The sequence below is a fragment of the Schistocerca piceifrons genome, chromosome 4 (assembly GCF_021461385.2).
Source record: "Schistocerca piceifrons isolate TAMUIC-IGC-003096 chromosome 4, iqSchPice1.1, whole genome shotgun sequence".
NCBI classification, from domain to species: domain Eukaryota; kingdom Metazoa; phylum Arthropoda; class Insecta; order Orthoptera; family Acrididae; genus Schistocerca; species Schistocerca piceifrons.
In genome coordinates this window covers 533,472,751-533,485,167 of record NC_060141.1, presented here as the reverse complement: position 1 = coordinate 533,485,167, position 12,417 = coordinate 533,472,751, and the positions used below count along the sequence as shown (strand labels likewise).

General features: G+C 40.1%; 1 protein-coding gene across 1 annotated transcript in view; it reads right to left on the bottom strand.

The window, feature by feature from the left end:
• Positions 1–513: 513 nt before the first annotated feature.
• The window catches only part of LOC124795525 (neuronal acetylcholine receptor subunit beta-3-like), a 144,098-nt gene continuing 132,194 nt past the window's right edge, over positions 514–12,417 (bottom strand). The window contains exon 9 of the mRNA XM_047259596.1: positions 514–1,604. Coding sequence (XP_047115552.1) covers positions 1,446–1,604 — 159 coding nt within the window. The 3' untranslated portion in view covers positions 514–1,445. The remainder of the gene's footprint in view (positions 1,605–12,417) is intronic.

The window sequence follows — 12,417 nt, the reverse complement described above, 5'->3', positions numbered from 1 at the left end:
CGATTCTAGGCGCTACAGTCTGGAGCCGAGCGACCGCTACGGGGTCGCAGGTTCGAATCCTGCCTCGGGCATGGATGTGTGTGACGCCCTTAGGTTAGTTAGGTTTAATTAGTTCTAAGTTCTAGGCGACTGATGACCTCAGAAGTTAAGTCGCACAGTGCTCAGAGCCATTTGCACCATTTTTTTCCTCAGGGGTCTCTAGTCCACATCGTGTTGTCTACAATGCCCGCATGTACTAGTTTCAGGGCTCCACAATAAATGCACCATGGAAATGTAATACTCTTTTAGCAGTGATGGCGTCTGAGAATGACGTTAATGTGCCACCGAAACCAGTCATGTGAGGCAATAAAGACATTATCAAGATACAGCTATGGTGGTACATTTTCTCACATATTTAAAAATAATATGAAGATTAAAGACCTGTCTCATATAGAGGCCCAAATGTAATAGGCGGAACACAAAAAATTTTGGAACAAAGGAGGAATTACATTAGATTCACTTAATTACCTTTTTCAATTTTTTTTTATTTTCATTTTCGCTGTGAAATACACCGCTCTGACTAGGTGAGATGGCGTGGCAGTCTCTAATGTCCTTGTGATTATCAAGTAATGAAAGTAACAACTCCATGGATTAACACTGTGCTTTGTTCATAATTTTCACTTTTTTATGCATTGTAGGCCCAAGATTATCTCTACGGCTTCCAGCTTGCGGCCAAAACTGTAACATGAAAAGAACTGTGGTACCATAACGCTACAAACCTGTAAGGCGTTCTTTATGGCAGCGAAAGAAAGCTGTCCCAGTAAGATATTCAGATTTCTAGGACAACAGAATAATTTCTGTGCGTCACTAATAACAATAGCCAAACGTAAAGGATGCTGTGATAGGCGAAAAACAACAAAAGCGATGCAGAAGTCCACAGTGACGGAAAGTTGACAGGAGACCGAATTTCTCGTTGCTGATGCACTGAGTACATGAAGTTCCAATCATGTCAGGGGCGTTGAATCGCTCTACGGAACGGGCACTCGACAACAGTTAAGTTTTTTTGAGTACAGTCCTTCTCCCACAGAGCCACTTGACCATTTAAACTAAAGCAAATTCACATTCAGATTGCCACCCCTCCCTTTCTTCCACAGTTCAATAGATACTGGCCCTCTTCGACAGTTCAAAAGGTACTGGCCCTCTCATGTGGTAGCCGTAGTTATTTGTTGATGACTGGTCTGAAGCGTAAGTGTCGAGCTATTGCTTCAACGACCTGCTCAGCAACGTAAGGCTCGCCAAAAGCAAGGCAGTTGCAGGTCAGACCTGAAGAGAGATCCTTCACATTGGACGGAATGGAAGCACACTTCATTTTACGACATGTCCGTAAGTGAAGAATTATTTTGGGAAGGTAGTCGCCGTCCACATATATCCACATGAGTCGTGAGTATTCGGCAGGGAGTAGAGATTTAAGCCATGAGTCTGACGGAGAGAGCGGCGACACAGGTGGCTGTCGACGCAACCAGACCCAGGCGGTTGATCAGCAGCGCCAGGAGCGCCGCTGGAGCGGGCGTGGCAGCTGTCACTGGCTCCTCCTCGCTCACCAGGCCCTCAGCATCGTCTTCTTCCTGGAAACAGACCAGCAGGGAATAGGCATGCCAAGAAATATCTATATAACTAAGTACAAGACAGTGCTGAAAATGGACACCACAAATAAAGAAAAGAAGAAAACGATGCACCACTAAGGAAATATGCGAATGGGAAGAAAATCCGAAGATGTGATGTACATACAGAGACCAAAAAATTATTACAATTTCAGAAAAACTGAATGATATATTCAGAAGAAGGAGCTTCGCAAATTGAGCAAGTCAATAACGCGTTGGCCCATCTCTGGCCCTTATTCAAGCAATCGTTTGGCTTGGCACTGATTGGTATAGGAATTGAATGTCCACGTAATGGTTATAGTGGCAAATTAAGTGCACTTGACACGTTAGATCGTCAAAATCCCGAGCTAGTCGAAGGGCTCTGTCCATAATGCTCCAGTCTTTCTCCATTGGGGAATGATGTCGAGGCGTGTGCTTCGTTTGCGATGTGGTAAAACTAAGTTCGTGATTGCAAGTAGTTGACACCATATGCGGGGGAAGTTGCGAAGGCAATCTGCTTTACGAATCTGGTAACTGTGTTGCTAAAAAAAATGGCTCTGAGCACTATGGGACTTAACTTCTGAGGTCATCAGTCCCCTAGAACTTAGAACTACTTAAACCTAACCAACCTAAGGACATCACACACAATCATGCCCGAGGCAGGATTCGAACCTGCGACCGTAGCGGTAACGAGGTTCCAAACTGAAACGCCTAGAACCGCACGGCCACACCGGCCATCAACTGCGTTGCCTATGTGCAGGTACGAACAAAGTCGTTGAGACAATACAGAGAGCCGGCCGGAGTGGCCGTGCGGTTCTAGGCGCTAAGGTCTGGAGCCGAGCGACCACTACGGTCGCAGGTTCGGATCCTGCCTCGGTCATGGATGTGTGTGATGTCTGTATGTTAGTTAGGTATAAGTAGTTCTACGTTCTAGGGGACTGATGACCTCAGAAGTTAAGTCCCATAGTGTTCAGAGTCATTTGACAATACAGACACAAGTTCTAACAATGAAACTTGACGACGACACAATCTATAGCAGCAATCTGTAGTTAAAAGAATTCTGGTAACCATTAGTAGACTTCCCCATAGCAGTGGGACAGTGATACTTAGCAATAATGTACAACGAATTCCAATTTTTTCTCTGAAAACCTATAGTGGGACACATACGTCCCGATGACAGCCAAATTGTACGTCCCCTTTCCCTCGTTGAATGACGGGGGTGAGTTGAGAACAAGCTAGTCGAGGGAGTGCCGTCCAGCAGAAAGACTTGCACCAGGCCATTTACCAACAGAATATTTTTATGTACACGTAATTATGTTTGTACAGAACAGTCTTACTCGCACCTACCCGGTTTTCCTTGTTCTGATTAGAAAAATAATTTACCACGCGAAAAATATGTGTTGCATACGAAAATCTACGTAGTCATATGCGTGATGCCACGTGACACATTGACCGTCAGACCCTCCCACTGACTAGATCTTAATGTGTTTTGTCCTTAACGTGCTGCTCAAAGAGAACTTCATCAATCAATCAGGGACAAATTCCGGGATGAAAAAATGACGTATATGACTGTCTACCTAGTAGAAGACCCTTTTCTGCTGTATGAACTGTAATACTTGCATGATGGATTCAGTTCGTATGCCAGTGCTAAGGAACTCAAGTTTACAGAAAGCGTTATTGCAATGGAATACGCGTCCTCTATATTGTATGAACTACTTGTCAAGGATCTTATCGATAATTTCATCAAATAGAACAGTGTGCATAGGTCCAAGCAGTTGGATTCCATTCTTCCGCAAAATCGAGGTAATGTAAATAATCTGACTTAAGGCATAACTACTCTTAGCAGGCATCACGAAAAGTTATCATGTTACATTGATGTTAGCACAATAAATGAGTTCCCGGGTGCAACATGCCGCTTTTGGACAATTTGGACATCAACCAGCTAGTAGTCTATTTCCTCTTGCCCTATTGAAGACTTCCTCGAGCAAATGTACTCGTCCGCATTTATCTGCACTTACAGTGTGCGTTGCTTGGTCTTAAGTGACCCGCTGACATATTACGAAGGAAATATATCTGCGGACAGCAAATACGTTGAAAAAAAATCGAGATAAGAAATATACCTTTGTGAGACGAATACCAAATAAGAGAGAAGAAGTCGGCAACAATAGGAAACCACAAAATGTAACAAAGAGGTCTGTAACGGTAACAGAGTTTTTGATCATTTCGAATCGCCAGATACAGACATGGGAAGACATACATTTACTTAAGCAATAAGTTGCAAATATACTGTAAGTCAAAAAAAAAAAAAAAAGAGAGAAAAGGCGCACCATGAAGGAATCAGCCGAATGGGATGGAGATCTGTAGACGTGATGTACAAGTACAGACAAATAAATGATTACAGCTTCGGAGAAGTTGGATGACCTACTGAAGCGAAAGAGTAAGTCATTAACGCGTTGGTCCCTCGGGCCCTTATACTAGCAGTTATTCAGCTTGGTATTCATTGACCGAGTTGTTGGACGTCCTTCTGGGAGATGATATGTCATATTATGTGAACTTGGAACGTTAGATCATCAAAACATCGATATGGTTGGAGGTCGCTGACCAAAATGCTCCAAACCTTCTCAGTTGGCTAGAGGCCTGCAGATCTTGCTGGCTGAGGTTGGGTTGGTAATCACGAAGAGTCGTCGTGTGCTCGAGCAAATTGTCTTGCTGGAACGTAAATACAGGTTATCTTTCCATGAAGGGCAACCAAACGGGTCATAGAATACCGCCATGCTGTGAGGGTTCCGCGGATGACAACGAAAGAGGTACTGCTACGAAAAGAAATGGCACTCTAGACCACCATTCTTGGTTGTCTGGCCATACAGCGGTCGATATACAAGTTGGTATCCCACCGCTGCCCTGGGCATCTCCAGGCACATCTTCGACCTGGAATATTATTGACTGTGGTAGAAATGTCTTTAGTAATGAGTGCTGCCTGGGGTCACCCCAGACTGTGGTGGGATCCCGACCTGATCGACGCCAAGAGTGATGGTCTGAAGAGCCATTCCATTTCATAGCAGCATTTCTTTGGTTGTCATTGGCGGAACTCTTACATCACAGCAGTACGTCGACGATATTCTGCACCCCTTGTGTTTCCCTTCATAGCAAGCCATCTGGGGCTTACATTTCATCAAGATAATGTCCAGCTGTAAGCAGCGAGATCTCCTACTGCTGACCTTCGTGGTGGCCATTTGCTTCCACAATATCAAACGTTCTCATGTGGAATATGAATTAGGTCTGGGGAATACGCACATACTTGAAAAATAAAACTAATCATGGTATAACTTTCAAACAATTTTTCTGACGTTTTGACTGCATCATCTTTTTAAAGGGATCAACGTTACAATGTGTAACTTCACGTTAAGTTCGGCAGTGTCTATCATTACATACCCTGATCAAAGCCACAAGCAGTGGTGGCCGAAACGTTGGCTTAACAGCACGACTCGGTCTGTAACCTATATTAATTTTTGGAATATTCTATTTGTCCACGAAAGGCTACAGACGTACCAGAATATTCAAATCCCGACAATTTATGACTCCGCTGACCAAGATATCGACGCCACACTCTTAAAACAAATTTAAAATACATTTCGAGTTATATCGCATAGTTGCCAACTGCCTTTCCGCAGTGGTACCATCGGTTCCCATCATCACCGGCGTTAAGCTAGCACTTGGACAGGTTACCATCCGGGACTGCTGAGTGCTGTTGGGAAGCTGAGTAGACTCAACTCCTGTGATACTAACTGAAGAGCTACGCGATTGAGAAGTAGCTACATCGATCACGAAAACTGACAATGGTCAAGAGTGTAGTGTGCTGACCACTACATCTGGCGACGCCTATGATCTTAGGATGATACACCTTCCGGTCAGTGGACGTTGGGCCTTAAAGCCCTGTTAGGACGGTGTTTGGTTTTATACTGCTTAGTTGGATACCGGAAATGCGATGGAATGCACAGTTTCACATCAGCAAAGCACATTTTTAATGACCCAACCAATTCATCGTACTACATGTGATATTTCGATTGATTCTATACAGCTGGAGAATATTTTTTTGACTACATGTGGGACTTTTGTCGTCTAGCATCATCCAATTTTCAGTTCCGTCTCTTTGATTTATTGCTCAATCTGTGATATATTAGTGCAAAATTGGTTCCACCAATAATTCAGTGTAATAAAGTCAAGCCAAGATACTTTATATCCACATAATGGTAACATCCGTAAAATGCATTTCGCGCTCTGCTGCGCTCCCTCGAAACCAGTATTTCAAGTCGTTCTACTTATTTGTGAATAATCTTAAGAACAGCGGTCTAATAAAACGGGCGGAAAGTGCACGTACATTTATCTCAAAATAGACAAGTGCAGGTAAAAAAATAGCAACACTTTATATACCTTCGCTCCACTAACCATACGAATCGTTATTGTGTTATATTTTCCTGTACATTGCACAGTTAAGAAAGCGTCCACGTTAAAGAGTATGTAAGTAGGCTGTGTATGTTTTCGTATTGGCAACGTTACGTAGCGCTCTGTATGAAAATCACTGGCTGTGCTGTGTGCAGTCTGTGGCTAGTTTGCATTGTTGTCTGCCATTGTAGTGTTGGGCAGCTGGATGTAAACAGCGCGTAGCGTTGCACAGTTGGAGGTGAACCGCCAGCAGTGGTGGATCTGGGGAGAGAAATGGCGGAGTTTTGAAATTCGTAAGATTGGATGTCATGAACTGCTATGTATATTATGATTTTTCAACACTATTAAGGTAAATACATTGTTTGTTCTCTATTAATATCTTTCATTTGCTAACTATGCTTATCAGTAGTTGGTGCTATCCGTAGTTTGAATCTTTTATTTAGCTGGCAGTAGTGGCGCTCGCTGTATTGCAGTAGTTCGAGTAACGAAGATTTTTGTGAGGTAAGTGATTTGTGAAAGGTATAGGCTAATGTTAGTCAAGGCCATTCTTTTGTAGGGATTTTTGAAAGTCAGATTGCGTTGCGCTAAAAATATTGTGTGTCAGTTTAAGAATAGTCATGTATAATTGTTCTAAGGGGATGTTTCGTATGTCGACCCCTAGCAGAGGATACCTCACTGGAATCTTCTGATTTTTTCTTGTAGCTTGTGTAATTAGTGTAACTATTGTTTATTGCTAGCGCGTAATTATAGAGAGAATTTCCTTTGTAGTTGTAGTTTTTCATTGTTGTACAGTAAAGCAGTTGTGGCATGCACGTAGATTTGCTCCAAGTATTTCGCAGCTGCGCTTGAATTAACTAGATATTAATTTCAGTGCTATGTCAATGTGTTCTCTTATTTTTGCTCTTCAAATTGTGTTTTTCTGTGTTGTCGTGTGAAATATTGTGACAATAATGGCGTGTGAAAAACGTAATACTTGTCTCCAAAATAAACTGAGAAATGACAGTGAAGACGAAAGCTGTGTGTTAGCGCCACCATGTAATGAATTAACTAATGTTCAAAGTAGTAATTTGGTAATTGTGCATAAGGAAATGGAGCGGGCTGCAAATAATGGTGTAGGCAGTGCAACAATTAGTGAACAGGGAAGCATTATCGATGGATCAGTCGGCAACAGCTCGCCTCAGGAATCGGGAATGACAGAACACAATATTGCAAATACTGTAGACTCAGGTTTTGGGTTCTCGCCGTTTTCTCAAATGAGTCAAGACACATTTTCCGCTTGACAAAATGTGAATGTTGCCGGTGCAAATTCACTGCCGAAAAGCACTCAGGAACATGTTTCATACACCAGTGCATTGTTATTACAATTAATGCAACAAATGGGACAAAAGCTTCAAAAGTTAGACACAATGGAACAAAATCAGAGACAAACACAGCAAAAGCTTCAAAAGTTAGACACAATGGAACAACACCAGACACAAACACAGCAACAGTTAGATGCAATGGAACAAAATCTTCACACCACGCTTGAACAAACACGTGAAGATTTAACTACTGAGTTACATAAAATCGAATCGAAATGTCAAAAAGTCTGTAACGACGTAAAAACACAAATTCGTGAGCATTTTCAACCTATTTTATCGCGGCATGAAAATGCATTACAGAATCGTGAAGCAGCCATAAAAAAACTGCAAATTATTGTTAATGAAAATCATGAGATCTTGCAAGCTAAAATTGACTCAGTTGCATCTACCGATTCGGTGGTTACGTAACTTGCAAAAACTCAGGAAAACTTAAAGGACACAGTATAAAGACACATGGAGGAAATTAGTTCATTATCAGAGAAAGTAGTTGAACTTTCGGATTAGCTAAATAATTTATCTACGAAGGTAGATGATAATCTGAATGAAACCGGTAGTCTTTAATGACACAGAAGAGTGCGAACAAATTAGGAAATTCAAACAAAATCAGAATCAAATTAATACGCAACACCAAAGAGAAATCCGGGAAGTACAAGATCAGCTGACACAAGTAATACAAAAAATACATATTTCAGAGGACACTCGCGCTTCACCACGGGAAGAAGGACTTAGAAATACGGAACAACCACAAAAAAATAACACAGGACACTTCGGAAATTATGAAAGAAATTGGCAAGGCCCACCGAATTTTGAGATGGAACCGCCGAAACTACGTAACAATGACCGACATGTGACTCGCCGACATGATGATTTTGACTATAAGCTGTTCATTACTACATGTAAAATCAAAACATTTAAGAATTCTGGCAACGACATTCATCCACAGAGAATGAACCAGCTGTAAGAATGTGATCGGTCATTCACGATTGTCACAGTGAAGGAGAATTTTACCATGCCTTCCGCTCAGCATATTGGTCTCAAGCTACACAAGACCGAGTAAAACATAGCATCATAATGATGAAACATTTCGAACAATCTGAATTTTCCAGTCTTGTGAAACGTTTTGAAGACATGTTGCACAAGAATCGGCACCTGTCAAACCCATACAGCCCCTCAGAACTCATCTGCATTTGCTTAATCAAATTACCTGAACATTTACGACATATTATTTTGGCAGGACGTTGCAAAGACGACATTGAAGCTTTTCAGGGACTGTTGCAAGAATTGGAAAATGACACTGACAATTGCGGAAGGCGAAAACAGGAACACAGCAATTACGGGTCATATCCGTCGCAATTCCGCGATGAAAGAAATAATCACTGGACACGACAAGGCTACTCTCACAACACAAATCGTGACCAAAACAGACACCGCCCCTATGACTGGCAGAGTAATAGTTACAGAGAAGGATCGCATTTCCGTAGTAATGAATATGACAGAGACAATCATAGAAACAGACAATATGGCAACCAGAACTATTAATATCACAGGAGACACAATAACTTCAGACGCAATGGTCCACAGTGCAGTGATGAATCAGGGAGAAATTCTCCACCACTTAACCGACAAGAAAGAAACTACAGGAACTATCGACATGACGACAGACGATATAATCCTAACGACAGACCTGAATTGCATCAGAACCAGCGAGCTTCAAACAGGGCAGGGCCCTCTCGACAAGGTGAATTTGTAGAAGTTAGGTCTCCTAATCCCAATAACGACGCGCGCCAACAAAGAGACAGACAATGACTCGCACCGCACGCAGCCACGTGCCCCGGCTGGCTCAGCGAAAATTAACATAGACGCTAACCTTGACAAAAATTCCAGTATTCTTTACCGATGTATACCGCATGATAATTGCATTCAAGTTCAAACTGTGAGTACTATGAAGAGTAAAGGATTGCACCACATTTAACATGTAAAACCGTTTATTGAAAGATAATCTGTTTTTTAACTTTGTCTTTGCCATAAAACTTTTCACTTCACATTTCTAGTATGCATTGTCAGACTTAGAATCTGTTAACATGCAACAATGTTTGAAGTTAAATATCCAGTCAAGAACGAAGAGAACTTATTTAAACAGAAATTATGAATGCATTGTTATTGTGAACAGACGACACAGTGTTATAGTAAGGCTTACATACTTAGAACATATACTGGTACTGCTATTGAGATTTTAATGCAACATTTTGGTATACTTGAAAATACATTCTGGATTTAAAGTACTTTCTGTGAGATACCAGATGAAACAGTGGTTAGTTTATGTGACAGCTACACGATTGTATCACGACGCTACTAATGAGTGACAATTTACTATGTTGCTTTTGCGGTGTTTCTGTTTCATATCTGCACAGTTTTTCCGAATTATTCTGGAAAATAAAACACGTTTTAGTTGTAACTTTTGTGGTATAGCTACAATGAGACAGCCTCTTCTGTAGCACAACAATACGTTACAGCACAGTACTTTCTTCATCACGGCAATAAGCGTAATAACTAAGATATCTATACGCAAAGCATTTCACTTTTGTTTATCATGAGGTAAGTACATTGACTTCTACAGAACTTAGCTTTCGGAAGACGATAACTACGAGACTTCCACAGAGATTATCTTACAACAAGACGCACATTTAGCGCTACAGGACACGTATTTGAGTGATTAATTTTGCACTTAAATCATTTATTTTTAAAGATGTTTGAAGTACAATGATACAAAGGTTTTCGTGATACATTTCATTTCATTGCTGTAATCTGTATAATTTTGCACTTAAATCATTTATTTTTAAAGATGTTTGAAGTACAATGATACAAAGGTTTTCGTGATACATTTCATTTCATTGCTGTAATCTGCAACACCTGAGGGTGTAATTACATTAACCCTCAGGGGGGTACACGTTTACTTTGTGTACCATGTGTTTGGCAAGCACAAGGAGCCCTAGCTAATATGGTATTTGCTTATACAACTTTACACATCGGTACCATATTTCTCTAACACATAATTACACAGCTATCTGATCATTTAACTGAGAGAGACAAACTTTTTTACTACAGCAGTGACAGATGTTTACGTAATTACACCGTTGGATAACTTCACACTTACGAAATTGTATTTTGTCTGTACTTTGTGAACTGTTCATATTTTTTCGGACCCATTGTGATATTATGAGAGCTTTGAATGATATATTTGGTATGGGATCACGATTTTTAAAGTACGTTTGAGGTAGATGACACTATTGAAATGAGCAGAGGATTTTTTATAGGTTTTATCATTATTGCAGAAAGCTACGACGTTTTTGAGATTTGACTGAGGTGTCATGATGTTATGATGACGATGTGTATTACACTGTTGCGGTATGTTTATGATCAATAAGCTGATGCTATATGAGGAATTTGATTACGCTACGAATTTATTAAGATGAAATATTGAAGAAGTGTCGACAAATATGTATATGTGTAATAAGGTAAGGAATAATGAATAGTGGTTAGGGACTCTGGATTTGTGGGAAAGGATGTTGGAAATCAAGAATCGTACTTTAAGAATTATGAAATGTGTAAATGTGTGAATGTATAACAATGCCAACGAAAATATTTTTGGACATTGTTATATTTATAGGATTTTTTTCTACATATTTGCAACGCAAATTCTGGAGCTGTGAAATTTTTAAATGAGACTGTCACTGCTGTCGTAAATATTTCGGTAACAAAGTTAAGTGACCTTCACGTAATGCGTCGTGAGCGCCTAGCAGTGCCACCTGCCTGAAGAAAAAGCCATTAGGTGGAGAAATAAAAAAGAGACCATTAACCTCACTATTGACATTCCTTTCTAGAAAACATCGCAAAAACGACCCGCTCGAACTTGAAAACATATGATTACACTGTGGAGCTCTTAATTTATGATATTTACTAAAATGCCTAATGAGACGTTGAGAAACATTTTACATCTATTGTCTTTCTAGTTGAGAGATATTTTCTGCCTTTGGAGACGACATTTGCCTAGTGAATGACGTTCATATGTTGCTTTATATATATATATATATATATTTGCTCATTTCGTTTATTATCTAGTTTCTAGCTGCACTGCAGCATTGATTAAATTAAAATTTAATAGATGTACTAATATAAATATTTTATGCCTACAGATTCAGTAAATAATTTTATGATCTATTCAAAAAAATGAAGGAGCATAAAAAGACATTTCCAGTCACAGGAATTGCATACGGAATTTTCTTTTCAACTACTTGGTAATTTTTTTGGTAGAATAACTTCTTATGGTGCACCACTTTAATTACATAGACATTAAGATGTGAATATACATTTCCCTTGTCTGCATTGTTGTCTTTAGTGTAATATTTTTTCTGCTTGAGCTATGTCGTGTTCAGATATAAGTTATTGCATTTGCTGCTGCTGTTTGCCAGGCATAGTGCTACTATATTTCACTTTGTATTACTCTGTTAAGCTAGTTTTACTACTGATTTATTTTTCTTGTTGCTGCACATTGGCTCATATTAGTTGTAATGTATCATTGCTTGGTAATTTAGATTTACTGCAGCTTGCTTTCACAATTTCCATTTTTTTTCATTGCTGTTTGTATTAATTGTTTTATGCTGCTGCATTGCCTCGTCCCTTAGTTTAGCATCTGAGCTCAGTAGATTTAAGTTAGCTTAAGAGGGTGTAGACTATATAAGCGAATGAGTTGCGATGAATAGGAACAAATGCATTGAGAAGTTATATGAAAAAAGTACAGAAAGCAGGTATAGATAGGACTTTTTGGGAATAATGATGAACGAAGGGGGATCTCCAACCAAAAAAGGTTTTTTTTTGGCAAAATACTGCAGTACCAAATGTTACACTGAAAACAAACCCTGTCCTTTCCCCCTGTGTTATTCTGCTATGTGTTTGTGTACTCTTGTATATTTGTGTTTTTCCTGTCTTTATGTGTT